General features: G+C 37.7%; 1 protein-coding gene across 1 annotated transcript in view; it reads right to left on the reverse strand.

Annotated features, from left to right (window-relative positions):
- Positions 1-6,984: 6,984 nt before the first annotated feature.
- The window catches only part of prkci (protein kinase C iota), a 35,432-nt gene continuing 17,416 nt past the window's right edge, over positions 6,985-25,000 (reverse strand). The window contains exons 8-18 of the mRNA XM_005806300.2: positions 23,095-23,150; positions 22,079-22,255; positions 20,694-20,791; positions 18,851-18,937; positions 18,628-18,763; positions 18,416-18,503; positions 16,188-16,313; positions 15,693-15,772; positions 13,253-13,342; positions 8,496-8,611; positions 6,985-8,409 (exon numbers count right to left, since the gene is read on the reverse strand). Coding sequence (XP_005806357.2) covers positions 8,322-8,409; positions 8,496-8,611; positions 13,253-13,342; positions 15,693-15,772; positions 16,188-16,313; positions 18,416-18,503; positions 18,628-18,763; positions 18,851-18,937; positions 20,694-20,791; positions 22,079-22,255; positions 23,095-23,150 — 1,142 coding nt within the window. The 3' untranslated portion in view covers positions 6,985-8,321. The remainder of the gene's footprint in view (positions 8,410-8,495; positions 8,612-13,252; positions 13,343-15,692; positions 15,773-16,187; positions 16,314-18,415; positions 18,504-18,627; positions 18,764-18,850; positions 18,938-20,693; positions 20,792-22,078; positions 22,256-23,094; positions 23,151-25,000) is intronic.

A 25,000-nucleotide genomic window follows, 5' to 3' on the forward strand; every position in this document is an offset into this window, starting at 1 on the left:
GTAAGGTCAGTGCTGAAAATGAGAAAAATAAATAGTACAGAAAATGCGGCCAACATGAAGAAAAAGATCTGTTACAATTACTCTACTTCACAAATCAGTGAATCAGTCAATAGGTGGTGCACACAACTGGTCATTATGCAAAAGAAAAAAAGAATTGGGAGGGAAATGCAGCTTATTGGCATCTGTAAACCTGGTTTTGAACTTGCATGCCTTTCCTATATTCGTTAAATTTAGTCTAAATTGCTATCGCTATGGCTTCTGTCCCCCTTGACCAGAGGAGTCTAGGTAGCCTGCTACAGTCAACATTAGGCCTAAGCTAAATACACCACGTGTGGAACTGAAACAATGCCAAACAAAGTTCATTTATGGTCAACGTTTCACAATACAGTAGTGCCTAGTGACCAAGCTATAGTTACTGAAACAGGAGGATTATAACCATTTCATAAGAAGTTACCTCGATGTGTTTCTTCAAGTTGGACGGGGAGTTTTTGTAAGATAGAATTTCCACATCTTCGGGCAGGAATAACATAAACTGCATGCGGTACGACGAATCTTTAACACCCACGAAAGAGTGTATTGTGTTTAAATAAGGCCATGGGCTCTCATCACCAGCTGGTGGTTCCCCTGGAGCCGTGTCCGACGTAGTTGCAGTCGTTGTGGTCTCCGTCTCCTGCTCCATGTGGCTGCTGCTGATTGCGAGACTTGCTTTGTGTTTAATGGGAGAAGCGAAACAGGTGTATCCTACGGTGGCCGACAGGTGCAAATGCGCAGCAAAAGAGAAAACATGCAAACAAAAAAGAAGACACCCCCGAATGAAATGCAGCAAACAAAAAGAGAGACGCAAACACCCCCGAATGAAATGCAGCAAATAAAAAGAGAGACGCAAACACCCCCGAATGAAATGCAGCAAATAAAAAGAGAGACGCAAACACCCCCGAATGAAATGCAGCAAATAAAAAGAGAGACGCAAACACCCCCGAATGAAATGCAGCAAATAAAAAGAGAGACGCAAACACCCCCGAATGAAATGCAGCACATAAAAAGTGTTGAAAACGGAAGTGCTCCAGACCACTAGGGGGAGTCAAAGAAAATAGTATTCATTTCTATGGGACCAGATGCAAGATTCAGAGAAAGAAATTTGAAAGAAAGTAAAGGTATCTCTCTGAATCTTGCATCTGGAAAGTGTGATTATTGTGAGAAGTCTGAAACAATAGAGCATGTTATTTTAGAGTGTTGTAAGTATGAAGAAGAGAGAAGATGCATGCTGAGAGAGTGTGTAGGTATTAAAGAAAGGTTTAATTTAATAGAATTTTTGAGGAGAGATTTCGGGAGTAGACATATTCAAATAATTATTCGGTATCTTAAAAAAACAAAGCTATTTCATAGGATATGAGTAGAGCAAGTTGGGTGTGAATGTGTAAAGAATATCAAAGAGGGGTATATAAAGTTATAAGCAAGTTGGATAATATAAGCAGGTGTGTATGTGTGGGGGTATGTTTAATCAGGAGTTAATGGAGGGAAAAGGTAGAAAGTGAAAGTTTATAGACCATCTCGAACCACACTCCATACTGGTAAGTGGCGGTAATGCTACTGTAAGTTTGTTGCCAACCGCCAATAAATACCAAGAAGAAGAAGAAGAAGAATCTTGCATCTGGTCCCATAGAAATGAATACTATTTTCTTTGACTCCCCCTAGTGGTCTGGAGCACTTCCGTTTTCAACACTTTTTGTTTGCTGCATTTCATTCGGGGGTGTTTGCGTCTCTCTTTTTGTTTGCTGCATTTCATTCGGGGGTGTTTGCGTCTCTCTTTTTGTTTGCTGCATTTCATTCGGGGGTGTTTGCGTCTCTCTTTTTGTTTGCTGCATTTCATTCGGGGGTGTCTTCTTTTTTGTTTGCATGTTTTCTCTTTTGCTGCGCATTTGCACCTGTCGGCCACCGTAGTATCCTATTGGAGGTGATGAACAAGCCCAGGCAAGTAGGATACCGACTTTGTTCGGTAGCCTGCTTGCTACTTGCTAATCAGTAGGTGGGGTCAAAACACTTTGTTTCTCTCTCTCGCTTTTTTGTGACGAGTAACTAAACCACACATTGAAAATGTATCGGAGTAAAAGTACGCAATTAAGTTCGGAAATATAGTGAAGTAAAAGTCATCAAAAATTTTCATACTCGAGGAAAGTATGAAGTACTCCAAAATATACTTAAGTAAAGTAGTGAAGTATTTTTACTTCGTTACTATACAACACTGATAAAAAGTAATTTAGCTGTTTCCAGAGCTGTTTGTTTCTGTCGGCTGAGCCTCCATTGGTCCCTGTTCTTGTCATTCCGACACGCTGCAGTGTTGCTCCCGGTTTCTCCTCAGCTAGATAAGGCGACTCCTCTGTATCATTAAAATCACAGATACTCCAGAAACCTGACAGGAACGCTGGAGCGCAGATGTCTGAGATCCCTCAGTAACTCTACAGTCAAGAACTAAACGCAGAGCCTCGACTGTGCCAAGTAGCACCATGTGACACTGCTGCAGCGTGTGTGTGTGTGTGTTTTACTAAGGGACTGCATTTAGCTCAGAGTTTGTGTCTTATACCGGTTAATTAATCCCTTCTGGGACGGACTAAAACACCCAACAAGACACGCACAATTAGAGGAGGATGTTTTCCCCTCTTTTGTCCCTCCTCCGTTTTAAACCATTAATTAAACAAGGTTAGTATTTCCTGGGTGATGTGGAGCCCCCCGTGCCTGGGGGGGAGGCGTACCCCTGTTCTCAACCAGAGAGGGCACAGCAGCAAAGTCAAACGCGGCGTCGAGGGAATACAGAATTATGCTGAGGCATTTATCCTCGTCCCTGCATGCGGCAATGCTTGGTCTCATTTAGTCGCTACATAGAGGGGTCATTTTCTCTGGAATCTGGTTCAGTCCAGACGGCGAACAGGAGGTTACCGGAAGTGGGAGGTGAAACAAGCCTTTCAAATCGAGTTGACGCAAAACAGTGGGCGCCGCAATAGAAGGGGCGCCAAAACAATTATTTGCTGTCGGTATTTTCTGTATTTAAAGCTGCAGCTTGTAACTTTTATTAAAAATAATTATAAGCTTTTTACATATTTGTTAAAACTATCACCATGTTGTGACAGTATAAAATCAGACAGATAATATGTGGAAAGATTAAGCTCCTCCACCTCCCCCCTGTGCCACTATTGCCATTTGAAGAAGAAAAAAAAAAAAAAACATCAGAGCCAGGGGGAGCATCTTAGCGCTGTCCATAAACCTTGTGGATGTGCTGTTGAAAAAAGAATAGAATAGAATATACTTTATTGATCCCCACGGGGAAATTGCTTATTTATTGACAAGCTACTCCATCTAAGGTGCTGTATATTAATAATACAAATATAACCATAAGAGGTGAATATTATAAAATATATAAATACGTATTAGTGATGTAAGTAATTCAATGTATTTATATCATTTTAGTCAAATAAAACCTTTTAACCAATGTCATCAGTGACCTTGCTAATTAGCCCTAGCATTCAGGACAGACTCTGCTGATGGGGGCAAGATGTAGTGTAGCAGAAAGCAAGAAAAAGGGGTGAGCATCCACACTTGGGAATGATTGACAGCACTAAGACCCACCTCCGGGCTCTGATTGGCTGCTTCAAGTTAGGCGCAAGAAGGTGGCAGAGGAGCTTGATTTTTTTTTTTCAGATTGTCCATCTCATACTGTCACGATATGGTGACAGTTTAAACAAAAAAAATATAATTTTTAAATAAAAGGTACATGCTGCAGCTGTAACAGCTGTTGTGACCCATAAAGTGACTGCATACGCCTCAGAAAGTACTTAGCTGCACTCCTGACTGCATCTCACAAATCAGTTTGGTTTATTACTTCTGACAGGTGTTATCATTGTCATGGCCCCTTTTTCACCTTTTAACACTCAGCATGGAGTCAGGGCAGAGTAATGCCGCTCGGCATCACTGACCTTTTCACCCCAGGAAGACGACAAGGCCTCTGGAAGGAAAAAAAAACCTGGCAGAAGTCATGGGAGCAGAGGAGATTCAGGGAGCCCCAGAGGAACAGCTCCGGCTTAACACATCCAGTCTAATTCCTGTCACTCCAGGACGCCCATGCAGGGGAGAGAGCTTAGTCTCTGCAGAAGGCTGACGTCTCCTTTTAAGACTGTGAAGTTGGTCGTGTATGCTATAAGTCACTGATGAAACCTGAGTTTTATTAGATAATTTAAGTGAAAAATCTTTACAGTTAAAACTACATTTCTGCCAATGTAGAGTAAGATCAAACCTTTAGTGACCCTTTTTTTTAACTTAATGAAATGTTCCTACAAATATTTAATGAACTGTCATTACAAATATTTCTTTTCTTCTTCAGTGAACTTCTTTTCAAGCACAGCTTTGTGATGATCAATCACATAAAATCCCCAAATGATACATTGACAGTAAAGTTTAAATAAAATAGGATCCATGGTTTTTATTGCTTCTTTTTCCCTAAATAAGAATCTGAAGTGTTTTTATTTAGTCAATATGTAGTGGAAAACATTTTACTGAAATTTCAGATGCAAGGTTTCGGCATTTTTCAACAGATTTGCACGTCTGCAGACTGAACCGTTTGCTCATTCTTTTGTGTAAAAGATGCGTCGAGTGCAAACTAAGTTTTCCTCATGACAAATTTCCTCACTGCAAAACTGCAGAGCACAGAGAGATGAGAATTATTTGATTATTGTGACTATTAATCGATCATTTTTATGATCAATCTGCCACACAAATCAGATTTTTACTTTTTTTTTAAAGTAAAAATCTGCATCCTGTTTTAATTAAATATTTACAACCTTTCGTTTTTTGTCACATAAAATTCAAACAAAATCATTGATGTTTGTGGTTTCAATTTGGTGAGACTTCTGTAGAAATCAAAAACAGCCTTTGATTTTTAAAATGTTCTCATCTGAACAGAGAACTAATTATTGGGAAATTGTGAGAGATTTTATTTTAAGAGCCAAATTCTAGAGCTGGTGAATAAAACCGGTTTGTATCTCCTGATTTTTAACAAGCAGAGCAGGTTTGTTACGATATCCTCTTGAAACGTTGGTTATGGTGAAATATTTTTCTAAACGGTGCAAACAGAATCTGACATGTAAAAAGAAATCTGGTTACTTAATGAAATCAGGTTTCATACACTTAGAATATCTATTCAGAATGACATTGTTTTAGGAATGAATCCTGCGCGTTCTCTACATTCAGATTAAGTCTAAACCAATTTCCATTATCTTTCATTACATCAGCAAATGAAAACTTGACTGTTTTAATAATACATTCCCCTGCTGCTACACGACCCGCAAGAGATCGAGTGATTCACAACGGCAGCTGTTAGCAAGCGCATTCATACTGCTTGAATAGCTTCAATGCATTTCATTTTATTGCGCAATAAATGAGCAAAAACAAAGAGCAGAACTGAGAAGTAGATGAAAAGGGATAAATGGTTTAATTTCTTTATTACTACATAAAGAAATCTGAAAAGTATAACCACCTGAAGCTCAAATACCACAAAAGGCTTAGTGCTTTAACCCTTTAAGAACTAAGTTTAAAAACTCCAACTGGATATTTCTCCTCATTTTAACTGTACGCAGTTCTTTAAATGTCCTGTGACTAAATATATTTGCCCATTTATCCATGACGATTGGAACTTTCAATATCTAGCAAGTTATTTTTGCAATTTACCATCTATTAAAATGGTAAATAAATGGACTGAACTTGTATAAAAGAGCGCCCCTCAGATTAATTTCACTCCCTGCTACGGCGTGAGTGAAATTACCGTAATAACCTGATCCTGGCTGGAAAGCGCAACGTCTCCCCTTTTAGAAATCGTCTGAATTTTTCAGATAGCGCAAAGTGTGGCGGAAATACGGTAATGCAAATTTGGCTGGATTGTCGCTGGGATGGTTAAATATCTCTCAGAGCATCGTTTAGTTCGGCACCTGAAAGAGCGAGGAGTCTGGCACTGCAGCAAACCCGACGAGACACGTCCGTCCTCCGAAACTTTGACCGGCCAGGAGAGGATGAATCAGAAGAAATTAAAACTACCAGGGTAACTATGGAGGAGCTGCAGAGACCCAAAGCTCAGGATAAATTATTTGTGGCCTCCACCAATGTCAGATTCAGAAAACTATTTATCCACAGAGGGCAATAAAAGAGGCAAAGCATCAACCGGTTTAAGAAAAAAAAAAAAGAAAAAGGTGCAGTTAAACTACCAGCAATATAACAGAGCATTCTGAAGCTCATATCCTTTCTTAAAAATCCAAAAAATATAAGTTTTTTTCTTTTTGGCCTTTTGTAGAAAAGCGAATAATCATAGAAAGTCGTAAATCCTGCTTAAAGTTTGCTATAACCCTAGTAGAAAAGATAAAAAACATGGAGCAGCTCTGGTCAAATGAGACAAAAATCAACATGTGTGTGACAGGAGAGAGCGTTTATCTCATTGGTTATTATTTATTCAAATTCAAAAATACTTCATAAGTCCCAAGGGGAAATTAAATTCATTAATTTAAATTCTTTAAAGAGTTTGAAGATGGAGATGACTGTAGGCAGGAAAAATCTCTAGTAGCAGTCTGTATTACAGCGAATCTTAAGCCTCTGACTGACCATGGTCTGTCTCCTCTTAACATGATTCATTTCTTATAACGATTTGATTTATTATTGTCACAATATATTCAAATTAATGTTTAAAGAACCCTTAAAAATGTGTGGTCAGAATTGTTCTCCACTGTTTGTTCAATAAAGGTGTATCAATAAATACATTTGAAAATGTGATTAAAAACAGCTAATGTTATGTGACTGGTGTGTTTTTCAAGAGCAGCATTTGTGCTTGTGAACCTAAAATACATCAAATTGTATTGTTGAATAATGACAAAATTGTGAAAATGTGTAGCATTATGTTCCTTAAGGCATTTCTGATTAATATCCAATGACACTCACCAACACAAACAAGTATTACCACAAGGAGAGAAATAAAATGTTTATTTTACCATCTGCATTTTTCTTCTTTGATCACTAATAATAAAGTCCAGCGGATGGTAAAACATCTGCAAAATACAACGAATACAAACAATAGTGTTTACACTGTGTCCCTCCCCCCCATTAATAATTTGGAATCAATGAAGTGATAAAAAACAAATCAAAATTAAATCTGATTCAACAGAAAAAGTAACAATAAAGCTAAACTGTAACAGATGAATGCATTGCCGGACAAACGTGCGCCGTCGCCTATGTCGTTACATTCACTTCTTTGCTTTAAAACATCTTATTCCAAAATTAGATCGCGGGCTCCGTTAACAGTGTTAAAGCCACATTTGAGGGTCAAAACTGCTTGAGTTTGGTTTTACAAGAAAAAAGACGAACATGGAACAAAAAAAACCTAACAAAAAAAAAAAACAAAAAAAACCACAAAGAGCGCAAGTTTCAGAAAGGCATCATATTAAACAAAAATAGAAAAAAGAAAAATCTGAATATATAAATTCTATGACCTAGGACAGCACATCTTCCTTATGCATACTGTACCATCTAACAAGTACCAGAAAAATGTTTTTGGTCCTGTATGAGCGTGTCTTAAAGGAAAAATCTGCCCGGCAACACTAAATAAAACCTGTGCTACGGCATCCAGGTACTTTGTGCTATTCATCCATCTCCCACAGCGACTTCATTCACAGCATTAACTCACTATTAGTGTTTCATTTCCTTCATTCAGACAGAAGGGACCTGAAGCTCAGAACTCATCTGGTTCTTGTACACAGGCTGTTACGACTGACATAATCTAAAATAAAATATGAGAAAATATATAGATTTATATAGTGTTATGTTTACTGTTCTAGACAGAACTAATTACTGTGAGTGTGGAGTGAAGCTAAAAAGGCCCCGTCTAATGTTCATCCTCAATAGTAGTTTATTATATACACTCGAATAAAAGCGCCCCGTCGGCTGAAAGGAGTGGATGCTCAGTCTGTCAGCAGCCGTGGAAGAACTTTGCGGCCGCAATAAAGAGGCCCAGATGAAGGAACCGATCAGAGCAGATTTATATGATATAAAAAAATATCTACGAAATAAGGTAGGCTTAAGGACAAGTGGTTATAAATGGCAGAGTGAGAGACTGGTTTTGGCAAAAACAAAGCGCTCTACTTGTGCATGTGAGGCCCTCAGGAAAAAACGTTGATGTTGCTGGGTCGTCTCTCATGCAGCAAGGAGATGCCACGTAAACACGCGTGGTCGGTGTGAGTGTGTGTGTGTGTGTGTTTGCAAGTGGGTGGCGTTCACGGGGACAGATGTCGAGTCTCTCACACGCACTCCTCCGCGGACATCAGCAGAGGGTTGATGTACTCAAAGCCCTCGAATTCGGACTGGTCGATCTTCCTGACGATGTCCCTGAAAACGAGACAAGAGGCGTGAGACGGACATGTTCGAACGATCGGACGTGTGAGCTGAGGCGAAGGGAGGAAGCGGATAGTTACTCGTCGTCAGGCGTGAGCTGGATGGGCTCGTTGGTGAACTGGGCGTCGAAGTTGTCCAGTCCGAATTCCCCTGAGATGTTGGGTTTGAACGGCGGGACCACCTGCTTCTGCTCCAGCTGAAACGACAGGAAAACAAAAACAAAAATTACAATTTAATCACTTAATTATTAGCAAACTTGTTCAACTTTTCCCACAGTAGACCTCAAGAACTTTTCAAGAATTTTCAAAGTAAGTTTTCAAGCTTTTTCAGCACCACACTGAATGGAAGTCAATGTCAAATTTATGGATAGCACTTCTAAAAACAGGCTAAAACTGCCCCAAAGTGCTATACAAAAACAATAACATAATAGAATAAAGTGATGAAAAGAAAAAGTAAAAAATAATAAATAAATCACAGTACCAGGCCTCAATTAAATGTGGATAAAAACAACACAAAGTAACAAAAAAACAACTTCTATGTAATTTTTTTGAAAAGTGTTTTTTTTGGGGGGGGGATGGACCTCACTTTTGGCAAAATAAATATCTTAGGCCATTATTCTAGGAAGGTCACAATATCATTTATTTCCATCATTAACAATGTCTTTCTATAGTATTCTGCGCTCTTTTCATTTAAAAATTGTATGTTTTGAAATGTCTCTTACACACACCCGAGAACAAAACACTAAATAAACAAAAAATAAAGATGTTATTAAATTCCCTAATTTTTATAACGTTTAATGCATAAAATATAAGACAACCTTTATATCAATTACACAAATAAATAAATCATTGAGATATTAAGAATAATATTCATTATATTGAAACAATAAAAAACAAATCATAAATGACCTTTATGCTCAAATTAAATGCTTAAACACAATATGAAAAGAAAGTTACAATAAAAAAATCTCTGGCGCTAAGTTATAAAAATAATTTTTTACAATTTTTTAAAATCAATATTATAAGTTGGAAAAGGTCTCAACATAATTTTTGTTTGGCGCAATAATTTATATTCCAATTTATCATCCATTAAAATTTGTTATGTCAGGCTTATATACATTATTTTTAAGTTTTTCCAGATTCTTAGTTGAACCTATGGGAGTTGAACTTTGACTAGACCGTCTGCCAGATGAAAATGCTTCGTAGCTCTTGTTGTATGTTTACCAGGTCTTCTTCAAAGCCTACCCAGTATCTAAAGTTCTCCACAACTCCCCTGACCTTTCTGCCATGTTCCTTGATCTTCATGATGCTGTTTGTTCTCTAACAAACCTCTGAGGCACCGCATACAGTTTCAACAGTGAGTAAAACCTGCATGAGTCAGTTGTTTTCCACTACACTGACTACCAGTAACTCAATAAGCTTTCATCTGCCTCCCACTTGCATCAGCGACTGACTGGAAGCCCATAAGCGCTCCCCCTGCAGGCCTGCAGGTGAACTTGTAGGACAGAAATTTGGGTTTGTGTCAGGACGGTCAAAGTTGGGAGGGAGGAGGGAGTGCAAGCTGATCTGCCCAGACGCTGTGACCAACTGCTGGTTCTCTGCTCCAGACCAAACAGGGGAAAAAAAGGAGGTCATGTTGATCCCTGCTGAGCTACGCGGTCTGTCCGTCACACGTGGGTCTGCTTCAGACACAAAATGTGCCTGATCCTTCAAACGGGGACAGGTTTAGGAGTACAAACACTTTGAATGATTCAGCATATATTAATGAAAACATACAAAGGTTAATGTTGTTATTAGGGCTGCAGCTAACGATTATTTTAATAACCAATTAGAATAATTCTTTATTTTGACGATTAATCGGATAAAACAGACACAATCTGCAGATATTTCATTTAACCACTTAAGCCGTTTTTATAAAACTTATTTTCTTTAAATAAGAAAATTAACATTTTATTTTCTAAAATGCAACATTGCATTTCTCTAGTATAGCATCAGCAGGTTAAAAAAAATACTACAAAGATATAAAAAGTCCTTTCTGGTTGACTTACCAATATTTTTTCAATTAACCACTTAATTGGATAGTAAAAGGTGTTTAATAGGAGATTTTTATTAAATTTGTTTTTCAGGATTTGAACCAAGTGAAGCTAAAATTATGCCATATAATGAGTTCTGGGTAGAAAATGTTTACAAAGGTTTTCTTTTAATCTTAAATGCAAAATGTATATATTTTTTCTACAGTTTTGGCTTAATTACTGCTCTGAGTATGTTGCTCTTTAAGCAATTTGCCTTTTTTGAGTCTATTCTCCAAATAACGATTAATTGATTACTAAATTAGTCATGATTAGTCACGATTAATGGAATTAATCGTTTCAGTCCTGGTTATTATTAAGTGCGGACTCTTACCAAATAATCTTTTCTTAATTCAAATACAACCATCAACTCTAATTTGCTGATGATAATGACTATTTATTACACTTTTGCTGCTAAAACAGCAATAATCATGTAAAAATCTTTGGATTTTTACATGATTATTTGAAATGATTTCTGTCAACAACTGAGCTTCAACTCTGCTGGGACTGGGTCTCATTTTACAGCGGATGGTGTCACAAAACGGAAATCTCACTATTAGACGACATCTCATTCATCGTTGAAACTGAGAACAGGAAGCTTTAAAAATATCTGGGCGTATTTCTGGTTGTAGATTCGATTTCACTTGTATTCTTACAGTGATTCTGAACCTCCTAACAAGTGAGTTATTGACTCCCATTCCCAAATTCAGAATTAAACTTGAATGGTTGTAAAAGGAGAAATCAAAACAGAGAAAAGCTCCAGTGTTTGGAAACTTTGTGAAAATAATCAATGAAAGTGTCAGAGGCCGAGATTACTTCCGTGGAATTAAGAGCAGTATCCGAGAACTGGAACCTTAGCAGACAGTTCAGTTTCACTCTGAAGCAACACATGATTCACCGATGATCCAAAAAAACCAGAGCTCCACATTTTGGCTCTATATGGTTCGTCTCCTCTAATATCTTCTCCATCTTTGGCTTGAGCCTATCTGAGCCCATGTGAGTCACCCCATCAGCTGTCGTCAGTCTCTCGCTGACATGTTTGTTTCTGTCTGGCCGTTCTAAACAAGGACACACGTCTCAGACCACAGCTGGTAACCTTTGGCTTTTACACTGCAGCCAAACCTGCAGAGCATAACAGGAAGACAGGAAGCATGACCCCTAAAGCACTTAGGCTTGACCCTCAGCTGTCTGCCTTTGTCCTACTTTCTAACAAGCACGCATCTGAAATCAGGAGGAAAACACAAAGTTTGCAGCAGGCTGTTCACATTGTGCTGAAGAATCCAACACATTAATGCAGGGGTGTCAAAGTGCGGCCCGGGGGCCATTTGTGGCCCTTGGACTGACCAACTGCAATTCGAAAATGATACTGAATTGGCCCACTGATGTAGATGGACACATAAAAATTGTTACCCACATAATTACAAATTAAAGTACAACACAAAGTATTTGTCTTTTTTATCACCAATTTTTAAACAAAAGGTAAATTTATCCAGAGACTATTACTGAAAAGCCAACTTTGTTGCACCCAAATGAGATATTATTCGATCTTAAATGTGGTTAAATATAGCAAACATTTTGAAACAAAGTGACCCAAATCTTGTTCTTATTACTGAAAGTAAATTTATTCAATAGAACTCTAAAGAAACTGAAAAATAGATGTCTTTCTTTTAATACATGCAAAATTACTGTAAGTAGTAAATTTCTGCCAAAACTTTTTAAGATTAATCAAAGAAATTTTCTAGAGAAAACTAATTTTTAGGTTAATATCAGAAATTTTCTATAAAAAGCTTGACAATTTCAGAATTTCAAATGTCAAAAATGTTTCTAGAAAATAATAATCACAAAACATCTGAGTTTTTGTCAGAAATTTTGTCCTTTTTTCTATCTAAAATGACCCAAATACACCATCGTAAAAATCTACAATATATATCCAGCTACTTTATTTGCTTGATTTTAGGTGCTTTGTTGTTTTGTTTTTTTTGGGCCCACAGCAAAAACGTTTGGACTTCCCAGTATTAATGGAAAGTTGAATGGAAGGAAACACTTACAGTCTTCACAATAATGGATATGACTTCAAATGTGATTTTAGAAGAGTGGTGAGTGGAAGGAAAAAAATGTAACATTACCACAGTCTTGTTCATGCTTATTTTAGGGCTAAATCAGCAAACATCTTAGTTAGCGATTAATCCATCCTTTATTCTGATGATTAACCGTAGATAAGAGTTATCAAATTCTGCAGATTTTTAAAGCCCTTTTACACAATATTAGAAATCCATTAAAAGTTGCAAATATTTCAACTTCTTTTTCAAATAAGAAAACAAGCATTTTATTGCCTAAAATGCATTAACAGCATTCCATTAGTAGTAGTAGGAAGCATCTGCAGCTAAAAAATACTTTTAACATCAACATGAAAGCTCAGTCTTTTCTGCTTGGCCCAATAAGATGCCTTATAGGAGCTTTTATTTTATTTTATTTATCTACAGAATTTGAACCACATGAAGCTAAAAACCTGAGTTCTGGGTAGAACATAATTACAGATCCTCCATCTTAAATGCAAAATTTGCATATTTTTGTAAAGTTTTGGTTTAGTTAACTGCTCTGTGGCTGCTGCCATTTCAAAACATGGTCTTTTTTGAATTTGTATGCTCCAGTTAGCAATTAATCTATTAATAAATTAGTTGACGATTATTTCAATAATGATCATGACTGACTGAGAATGAAACAGGAAAAGCACTCATCCAAAAGAAAAAAAGAAAGAAAATCACTCACAAGTTCCCAGTCGACGTTTCGGAAGAACGGATGGCCGTTGATGTCTGCGAAGCCTGTCTGAGGGTGGCAGCCCAGACGCTCCTTGGGATCCTGTGGGAGTGAAGGTGAGAGGAGGGTGAGAGGCGGTGGGAGATGACAGCAGGAGTGAGACAACATGTCCAGCCAGGATGAGGAGCGAGTGACAAGGAAGAGAAACTGAGGACAGACGAATAAACCAAGGCCAAAAAAAAATTAAGCTTTTAAATTCATTTGAATCCACCTTCAAAAGGTGACATATGATGCTTCCTTGAACAGGTTAGGATGGGTGTATGGATTATATAAAACATTTATTATATTATTTTGCACAAAATCACTCTTCAATCATGATTTTTATTCTGATCAGCTCTGGCTATTATTATGAGCTTTCAGAAAGAGATGTTTTAGGGTGTCATGTCACTTTAAATCTAAATAAGCTGCTGCTTAACGTCTTAATGTCTACACTGGCACGTGAAAAACAGATGCACAATTATACAAACATCTGTACATCTTTGAAAATCAGAAGTGGAACCTCCTGCACAATCAGCAAGTTTTAAGCAAGTGGTTTCTGGATGGTAAGTCGACAACAAAACACTTTTTTTCCCAGCAGCCATTGTACAGGACATAAAATGGCTGCTGTACAATGGCTGCTGGTAAAACCAGCTGACCAAACATGATAGAGCTCAGCTTGGGTATCTAAGTGACGGGCTGGAACTCCACTTTGGTTGCTAGGTAAAGGCACAGAACATCTGCTTACAGCTGCAGCATGTAACTTAAAAAAAAAAAAGATTTTAGATATGTATTAAAATATGTCTAGATTAGGTGAATTTATTGCCAGACAATTTTTTACATTTTGCCAATTAGTACCATTTATACCTAAACCGAAAAATCAACAGCCATTCCAGGGATCGGCAAAGATCGGCCTCGTGGGTGATCAGTATCGGAATCGGCAGCAAAAAACTTGATTGGAGCATTCCTACAAAAAACATTAACTTATTGCAAAAAAATGGCTAGGTGTTGGGTTTTTTTAAAGCTTTGGGGCTGTTTTTAGAAGAAGTATAAAATACAAAAACGTGTAAAATGTTCATTTTAAACAATACATTCCCTTTAAAATGTCTCATAATACACATTGCATGAGTCTATTAACTGGTTCATATCACGTATTCCTCCAGACAAATTTCCAGTAAGGTGGTTTCTGATCTTTTTTTAGTGATATTACGGTCATTTAGATGATGGTACAGCTAATTTAGTTTGAACTGAGCACATCTAGTGATGATTAATAGAAGTTTTAAATCAACGAACAAATTCAGGAACAACTTTCTATGTGACCTCTCAGGATGAGCCAACATCTCTCCCACACAGTACGTGCTCCATTGTCATGTCTGTCATTTCGGCATTTTATGGAAAATATTAGTAGCACTATTCATGACAGGTATCACCAACGCTGACAACAGCAAAACAAAAACATTAGAACAAAGTCTTGCCCCAAAACTAAGCTAAATCTGCATTTTTTTCCACACAATTCTATTTATATCAACTTTTGAATTCAGATTAACTACCAGAAGAAATGATTGACATAAAAGCATGTTTTTTAAAAGATATTTTCTGCCATTTAGATTATTTTTTTAAGGAAAAAAGCAAGTTTAAAAGACAATTAAATAAAATTTTTGGATTACAAAAAATTATTTTCAAGCCACATCATCCAGCTCTAATCTCATTTAAGTGTTTACATCCGTTACTGCCATGATGTTTAATGAATTATCACATAAACAAGCTTGTTCACAGGTGATTTTAATAGTGTTTCTCCTTCAATGAAAACACTGCAATTGTGAAATTGTGTTGTTTTGACATTAATAGCATCTCCAAAAGGTTTAAGACATATTTATAATGGAAATGCAGCTACCGTCTCTTGTTCTGAAATGCAAATAATTGTTTGTGCTTTTTTTTCATCCCGACCGGATTACGCCAATGCCTCACAAGAACAGCTACAAGTTGCCTAAAATGCAGTTGCCAAGCTTATGAGAAAATCCCAAGTATTTTTTAAGTGACTGATGCAATTAGTTATTAGAATGCAACTTCTGGTTTATTTAAAGAGCGTAATTTAAGATGATTTTATTGACTTTGAGGGCTCTTCGTGGACAGACAATCTATCTCTCTACATAAGTACGCTCCTGAAAACTTCTAGAATATTTTTAACCTTTCTGCTCAACTACAGAAATGTGTTTACATTGTTCAAATGTCATCCTTCGATACGCACATTAAAAATGTATGGAAACATGGAAATCAAAGTGAAGTTTGTGTGTGTGGGCAGGTTAGACAGAGAAAAAGAAAACCAAATAAAGAAGGAGGTGGAATCAGACTAACATGGATATGATAATGTAATTCCCAGCAGAGACGGATCTCAGTCCGTTTAACTCCTTCATACCTTGTTGAGAAAACCTTTGAGAACGCTGGCAGCTTTCACTGACAATGACCGCGGGATTCGGATCTGTTTTTCCAATATAACTGCAACAAAAAAAAAAAAAAAAAAAGGTATTGAGACTGACACACTCTCCTCAAGCAGACATGTTAGGTTATTGACACTGCTGCAGCTCGGACCCCCAGCGCTGAACATACTGCGGCTCTGTGATCCATGTTGTGATAACGTGTGTTGAATTATGCATCGGTCTGCAGATCCAACATCTCACTGGCTATACTAAGAACACAAACACATTCTGGGAGCATATTTAATAATGAAATAAAGGGAAAACACATACTTTCACACATTTCCCAGCAACAGATGGCATGTGCCTGGCACAGACAGAAGCCGTTATAAAGGTGTCGATAAAAAGGTGTTGGATGTTTCATCACAGTAGGTTTTCTTTTTTTTCCCCCTTGTCCAACTATAAATCTTAACAATGTGTTTCTCTGTGAGTTATACCTTGAAAGAGGTAGTCTTCTGTGTTTTGGTCTGGGTTTTCGTTGCTGCCGACGATGTCGAAGGGCGACCGGCCCGCCATCATCTCAAACATCAGCACACCCAGCGCCCACCAGTCCACACTGAACCCTGAGAGACACACATTGGCCATTAGAGGTTATACTTGTAAAGCAGACAGACATGGCTTCTTTATGCTCCAAAGGCTAAAGTTGACCTATTGCGCTTCCTTGAACAGGTAAGGATAGGTCTATAGGTTATTAAAAATATCTTTTTTATATTTTCTTTGCAAAAATCATTCCTAGATTATAATATTTCAGTCTGGTCAGTTCTACCTATTTTCAGAATGAGCTGTCACTTTAAAGCTCAATAAGCTGTAGCTGGCCATACCCCCGCAACTCAACGTTTACACTCCATGTGAAAATGGCTGCCAATTATGCAATCATATATCTTTGAAAAGCAGAATTTGAACCTCCTACACAACAAACAAGAATGCAGCAAGTGGTTTTTGGGGGTTAATTCACAACAAAACACTTTTCTTTTCCAGTAGCCATTGTATATGCTGGAGTTCTACTGGGGGTTGCTAGGTGATGGGCTGCGCTTTTCTGGGGTTGCTAAGTAACGGTGTAGAGCCCATTGATTGTGACTGAACAATCTGTAGGTTTATGAAATAAAAAATGTCAACTTATTGCCAAAAAAACGACTTGGTGGATTTTTTAAAGCGTTCTGACAATTTTAAGAAGCAAATGAAAAAACAAAAACATGTAAAATATGAATTTTGCTTAATAGGTCCTCTTTAAATTCAAGACTTCTAAAGGTAGTTAAAAGCTGACCTAACTGCACATGAACTAAAAAGAACATCTTTAAAACCATAGCAACAAATACTTAATCTTAATTTATCTTTATCTACCTGCCTGGGTTTTTTTGGCTCTAGCATGCAAGCTATTTGGCTTAACTGTGTGACAAATGTGTCAATAAAACCCATATTTACCTCCAACAAGTCTCAATTTCTCATTCTCTCCTGTCTTTGTGATGTTTCCAGCTCTCTCTTTGACCTTTAGCATCTACTGCTCTGAGTCTCCATTCAACAGAATGAATATACGCATCAAATGTGCAAATTAAAGAAACGAGGAATATAAAGGTCAAAGCAGGTACATTCAAAAATGTCCTTGGGGAAATTAAATACACTGATGTTACTGTAATAATTAATTTTCAAGTGTGCAGCTCTATTACATTCCTCTTTCCCATCTACTAATAAATCATACTTTTAAAGTTTAAAAAAAAAAACCTTACAAAAAGAATAAACCTTCATAGTTCTGTATTTTACCAATGGTAGCTCCTAGAGTACTGTAAAGTGAATTGAGTGAAGAGTTTTTAACTTTTTAGGTTCCTCTATTGTGAAAAGATTTCTTGATTTGGGTTCAAACTTCCCTTTTAAATTAATGCCAACAGTTAGCGTTGGCTTGTGTAACTGTGAGCCGTTGTGTCAGTCTTTCAAACAGGATTCTCATGTTGAAACTAAACGATGTCAAGTCAAATTACTGTATTTTCTTTAAAGCAAAGTCAGACGCTGCAACTCAGCTTGACTTGAAATGCGTAGCTACTACCAAACAGAGCGTTCGGCTGGACCACAACAACACACAACTAAGTGAAAAACAATAAGGAATCATTAGTTTTAATGTAAATAACGGTTTCTGTGACATAATGAAAATCAGAGTAGTAAACACTAACTTTTTTTTTTTTTTTTTAAACTAGGAAGACTTGTCGCTAAGATACCACTTTGGTTACTGGGGAGCTTTTCCTATTTTTATTTTATTGTTTTGCGTGTTGATAATTATAGCCGAGGATCTCAGTAGAACAAAGTGACATTTATCTGAGCAGCTGAAACTAAAGGCAACCTTTGCTGTCAACGTGTCTCGATAGACTTGAGTCATCAGGCCGGTCTTTCACCACACTGTTTTCCAAATCTCATGCGCCTTTGAGCAAGTTTAAAACTTTCCCAATTAAGTTTGTCTACTTTAGTATTCATTTATTTCCTAGGTTCTGTTTTTTTTCTGACAAACTACATTTCATCTGCCCTCATCTTGTCCAGATAAACATGCAGCTCAGCTTCTGCAGCTGCCATTACAACTGAAAGGATCATTTCAGATATCGAATCATAACTCCTCTGTAACTTTTCATAGGCAATCATCGGATAGCGTTTCTGGTAAGTGCCTCCCCGTTGTAATTCTCACCATAATCCTCTCCTCTGAGTATTTCAGGAGCGATGTAATTAGGGGTGCCACAGAAAGTGCTTGTTGTATCGCCTGGTCTCAAACCCTCCTGCAAAAACAGAAAGATCAGCGCGCTGAAATCAGTAAGTCGACTCTTCTGGAGCTCTGCAGGTGCTTTTATCCAAAGTGCACTGCGGCATCATTAGTTCGCACTTTAACGGGAAAACAAACACCTTGCACATGCCGTAGTCTGTCAGCTTGATGTGTCCCTCGGAGTCCAGCAGAACGTTGTCAAGCTTCAGGTCTCTGTAGATGATTCCCCGCTCGTGGAGGTAGTTGAGAGCCAGACTGATCTCTGCAGAATAGAATCTGAAATAACAGAAACAATCATCAAGATTGTGTTTTTTCTTGTTGTTTTTTTTTTAAACAAACCAGAGGAACGGACTGGGTTTATACCTGGCGTGTTCTTCTGGGAGTTTTCTTTGTCTTTGCATGTGGAACATGAGGTCGCCTCCATTTACATATTCAATAACAAAGAAGAGTCTGAGGAGAAAACACATTTTTATTGTTAAATTGCTTTTCTGGTGACCGGCTAGCGGCACAAAACACAGGACAACACAAACAGTCCATCAAACTTTCCTTTGCTATTTTTAGCTTTAGTTTTCTGTATTTAGTTTTAGAGTATGAATGGTATTTCTGAATATTTTTCATGATGGGAATCTCCCACAATCTGAACTGTGACTTCACAGATTCATTGACAGAAAAACACACTCCAGTCTAGATGCAAAAATACCCCAACGTGTCACTTAGAAACACTCATATGGGTAAATTCTGTAATGACTGAATGGTTTCTCTACATGACTGTTTCAAACTTGAAAGATGTTTTATATCCAACCACAAAATTTTTAATTTTTTAAACCATAAAGGCTTAAACTTCTGTTTATTAATTTGGTATTTCATGTCATATACCAACAAGGTACCATATAAGGTAAGTAGATGAGCAAAAGCCACATGGTGTTTAAATTTCTTTGCTAACAGAAATCTACAAAGTGTGGTGTGCATTTTGTTTTCAGCCTGTGCAGTCCTTTCACTGCTACTAAAGATGCAGGCAATTTTCTAAAAGCTTTGCACATAAGGAGGCTAAAGTGTTCCCTGTTCTTCATGGGGAAAAAGTCAGATTGAATGGAGACGTTTTGCAAAAGATTGTCAACAAATTTAAAGCTTTTTTAATCCTTACCGTCCCTGATAGTTTAGCTATTCACAGCTGAAACTCACGTGATTTCTTAAAAAACCTCTTTTGTTGTTTTTTCTCATCCATACTGGAGTTGGAGATCCCTACGCTTATATACTGCTCAAAAAAATAAAGGGAACACTTTAAGTGTTAAACACCTGTTTAAGTGTTCCCTTTATTTCTTTGAGCAGTGTATTTTTGATTACATTTGACCTGAGCATTTTCTTTCAGAGCATCTGAATTCTGAAGACAATTAGTTGCACAGAACAAGTTATTGTTTTTTATGAATTCAAGATATTTCCAGGCCTTATTTTTACATGCATCAATTTACGACACTTTAAGGATGTACGGACACTATGTCAGAACTCCCTAGAAGACGTGTCAAACTCGAGGCCCGTGAGCCAAATCCGGCCCGTTGAAGGTTTTTTATGTGGCCCTCTAGATTCTAGACTAAACACTAAGTGTGTTTAAATATTATTTATCAATCAATCAATGCAGTTTTATCTGTTTACTGTTAAATTATATCAGTCAGTCCCTCGAGTGTCTTATTAATTATAGTGGAAATTCCCCCCCCCAAAAAATTAAATCACTTTTCTACGCTAAGATATAATTGGGAGTTTGTTGCAGATTTATCTCAAAGTTGTCAAAAACTCTATTACTTGCACCTTAATTGATGTAAGATTATAGTCCATGATCTATACAGCGAGTAATAAAAAGTCACATTTGCCAACATAAATAAGTGCAAATATTTCCAAATTAGTACCACAAATATTGTAATTTTTATTGCAAAAAAAAAAAAAAATCACAAAAATCGTGAAATCCTAGAGGGACTGAAAAGATGTTTGATATTATTTAATTTTAAGGAACTTATTTTTTATCAATACATTCTGGCACAACCGGCCCTTTCAGAGCATCCATGACCTTGATTTGGCCTAAAACAAAAACGAGTTTGACATTCCTGTCCGAAATCATGCAAAATGTCATGCACATATTGAGTTGATTAAGAAATGAGTTTTTCCCACACATTGCAGCCTGTCCTAAGGGTCGATGATGACGCTCGTATCTCACCTGCTATCTGTCTGGAAACAGGAGTGGAGACCGACCAGGAATGGATGATTAGAGGCCTGCTCAAAGACGTGCTTTTCTGTTTGGACCCAATCGATGTCCTGGAAGAGAAACACACAAAGACACACCCAAACGTCAATCCAAGATCATTGTGACATAGTATCCTTGAGTTAATAAAAGCTGAACAAGCAGATAGTCCCATCGACCGTGCTACAAAGCTTCAGGTTGGGTTGTATGGACGGTGGCCAACTGTGGGACAAAAAGGGCTGAGCTAAGAAAAGCGGCAGGAGGACTCCATCGATGTTTGGAAGATGATACATCTGGACACAGATGCTGCTCACGCTGACAGCGCAGGGACAGCTGAACACTTCAGCATTGATCGAGAGGCGCTTGTCAATTTGTCAATCATGCTAAGTGCGTCTAATCAAGGCTAACTACTCCTGTTGCCGCCGGCTGTGCTGCTACATGTGTCGACAGATCAATTTCTGATGACATGATGGTTTATCTACACCTTCTTAGAAAGACTGATAGCTTTCAAGAGATCTGTTGCGTCAACTAAGTGTTTCAGACAAGATGTCGAAGATGAATAAATGAGACGGATTTTCGTTATGCAATAACAGCTCATTTTCAATCAGATAATTGTATATAGAAACTGTAAATGGAAAAAACTGCACTAAGAAAAAACATTTAAATTTTTTGTTTTGAGATCTTAAATGTATAATTCCTCCCTCCCGACCTGTCTTGTGATGGTTTATCAATGTTCTAAACAAACTGCGAATGAGCAGCAATTTAGCACTTAACTTTCAAGATGGAAATGTGGAATTTAAAAAACAAAATGGAGTCCACATGACAACACTGAATCTCACAGAATTCCCTGATATCCGAAAGCAGGAAAAGCTATATTGTAGTTTCTGTAGTATTTTGGCTGCTGCACTTTATCTGTCGTTAATAATATGGGGCCCAGCTCACTTCGGCTCTCTTCAGAAATCAACCCACTTCCTAACTCTACACGTTTGGATCTAATCAGGCTCAGGTGTGGCTAGTGAAACTAAAGTGTCTAAATCACATTTAATTCAGGATATAACATGGGTGGGTGCTTTTTCCACAACAAAAACAGTCTTCATTTGACAAATGTTTCATGATCTGACAAAAACAGAAGAAATCTGCAGGGGTTCAAACACTTTTCACAGAGCCACAGGTATAAGCCTGTTAAGGAATCATTTCATTCGTGTTTACCGAGTTCTCTCCTCTGGGGTTGGTGGAGTTTTGCTCAGCTCATTTTTAACATCATTTTAAAACACATCCGCCAAACACTAATTAGTGTAAACAATCTCCCATAAATGTCTTTTTAAAAAGAACAAGTTAAGTCTCCCCGTTGGTTCAGACACCTCGTCGTCGTTGACGAGCTCCTTCTTGACGACCTTCATGGCGTAGATGCGCTCCGTTTTCTTTAGCTGCACCAGCAGCACCTTGGCGTAGCTGCCTCTGCCGATCACACGCAGCAGGTCGAAGTCCGCCAGGCCCAGGCTGGTGGGAGACTTCCCCGTGTCTCTACTGCTGCATGCCTTAAGGGGGGAAGGAGGCAGTAGGGCAGGAGGAGGGGGGAAGAAAATCAACGAGCAGGGTGTTAAATCACATCATTCAAAACAGTAAACAACCTAATATGATGATTACAAAGTCAACTGAGACAATCAGAAATGAATAATTTCGATCCAGCTACCTTTCTCAATCTAATTTCATCTGTGAACTATTGACAGAGCTGATGATCTGGTTTGGACAGGAAGATGATTTCCTTTGGGTAACTTTGCAAATGAGATTGTAGCGGCTCCCAGAGCAACATTTTGAGAATAAATCTTAGTAATGATTTCCATGTGCCTATTAAAAACCAACATGCAGCTTGCATTAGGTTAGGCACTTGTATTACAGTCATATTTCTCGGTAAACATGGCTCCCACCTTCACCATTTCCTCACTCCTCTCCCGTAATCATCTTAGTAGTAAACTATTTCAACCTCCTGCCTTCACTTGAAAACTGCCGACAATATCTCTCTCTAATCTCCATAAAGAAACACCTAATTCAATTTATTCTGTACCCATCTTCTAAACTATAGTAACCCCTAACTCCATCCCAAGCCATTAATCAGCCGCTGTTGTTGAGAGTTTGATAAAAGGTTACTTAATTAGCTCCACCAAAGGAAATCAATAACAGTGCAAGGACGCCTACGTCTGCACGCTGTATCAGAAATGCAGCAGGTAAACAAAACGCATCAACATGGAGATTATAACCCCACCTTTATTTCTGATTATTCTAATTTTTTTCCTCAATTGCTAAAAATTTAAACCCCTAAAGAACATCAAGATGACAAGTTGTCATGTCAGTGACAATCAAAAGATTTCTCTCTCACCAATTTCTCCTCTCGACCGTAATCCAAGCTTCGACTGGATTCTTTAGTCTGAGGGCCTGAGAAGGAAGAAAATGAGGAAAACACAAGCGGAAAAAGTGGCAGACAGAGTGACAGACATACATAAGGAGAGGGGGTGGCAGGAAGGGTGAAAAACAAGTAGGAGAAAAGAGAGAAGAAGGAGAGAAAATAGGTGAGAGACAGTCACACGTTTTGTTCACAGCTCGCTGCAGTGCCTGGGTAATCTCTCACTGCTGGGTTAAAACGAGAAAAAGAATCTGTTCTGGTACTTCTTTTTTTTTCATTAAAACAGAAAAACCTTCTTTGTTTATGATATATTCCAATGTTTTTACATCTGTGCTCCACAACACACCCAGGTGGTCTGTCGGCATCCGCAGCAGGAGGTCCAGCTGCTTCACTATCATTAGTAACTAAAATCCCCAAATCAGTCAACTCTCACTTCAATCTGGTTCATGAGCCTCAAAATAAAACCAGTCAGCTAATAAAGGTGTTTTAAATCTAGCTATGACGTTAAAGTTGATTATTGCACTCTTCTAAATTCTTCCTATTCAATTTTAACCCCATTAAACGGAGAAATAAATTCTTAAATAAAATCCTTACTTTGAGAAATAAACTATGAGTTTACTCATTTTAAACTTTGATTATTTTAGCTCCTAATCAAAAATCTTTTTCCAGGTCATCAAGTGAACTGTAAATAAGTTCAAAAGTAAATAGAAGTATAACTCAAAGTGTTTTTCATAATGAAAACCGACAAAAAACTGATGCAGTAGCAAAATAAAGGAAAGTAATGAAAAGTTGGAATAGGAACTAAAGTTTATTATGTTCCAGTTATTAATTGAAAGTAATTGCAACCAGCTGGGTTTTTAGCCTGGATTTAAAAGAACTCAGTGTTTCGGTAGTTTTGCAGTTTTCTAGAAGTTTGTACCAGATTAGAGGAAAATAAAAACTGGATGCTGCTTCTCCATGTTTGGTTCTGATTCTGGAGATGCAAAGTAGACCAGAACCAGAAGACTTGGATGGCCTGGAAGGTTCATACAACAACAAATTATCTGTAATGTATCTTGGTGCAGCTGATTGACTACAAGGCTGATGCACGGAGGAGTTTGTTGTGTTTTTTTAATAAAAAACCCCCCAAAACATTAATATTTGTGTTTTGGCTTTTCAAGGTTAGACATCCAGCCCCCGTACTGTCTGTGTGTTTCTGAAGCTCAGCAAAGGCCAAATTTAGAAACTGTTACTGCAGATGCATCTCAAATTAGAATACCACCCAAAGTTATTTCAGGAATTCACAGTGATCTATCTCAAATGTTTATTTTAGTGGCCACAGCTTACAGCTAATGAAAACCTAAACACTTTGCCCAAGGATCTTTTTTGCATCAATGCAGCGTGGAACGGAGGTTTCTTTAACACCAACCCTTCAGCTGATCTGCTCTGTCAGTCTGGGGCCTTATCTGTCTTTTCTTTGATTCTCTATGGGATTTATTTAGGTCAGCCCAGTTTGCTAACAAGTCAACCACAGTGACACTATCATGATTAAAGGCTGTATTATTGTTGTTTGAGCCAAGTCCTGCTGGGAAATTAACTTCTCCATAAAACTTATCAGTAGAAGGAAGCATGAAGTGCTCTAACATTTCCTGACATTCATTTATGTTGACTTTGAACTTGATAAAACAAATAAAATGGCTGCTTGAAACAGAGTTGCTACTGGAGAAACTTCCTTCAGATCCTCAGAACTTTTAAATATGTTTTTCCTTCACAACCTGCTGCAACCTTTAAAAAAAAACCCAAAAAACAACACATTTTTCCTTCCATTCAACTTTCCAATAATATGGTTGAATACTGCCAGATTCAGTATTCTAAAGCAATGATTAAAGCAATTTTGTTGCTT

The sequence above is a fragment of the Xiphophorus maculatus genome, chromosome 6, assembly GCF_002775205.1.
Source record: "Xiphophorus maculatus strain JP 163 A chromosome 6, X_maculatus-5.0-male, whole genome shotgun sequence".
Classification (NCBI taxonomy): Eukaryota; Metazoa; Chordata; class Actinopteri; order Cyprinodontiformes; family Poeciliidae; genus Xiphophorus; species Xiphophorus maculatus.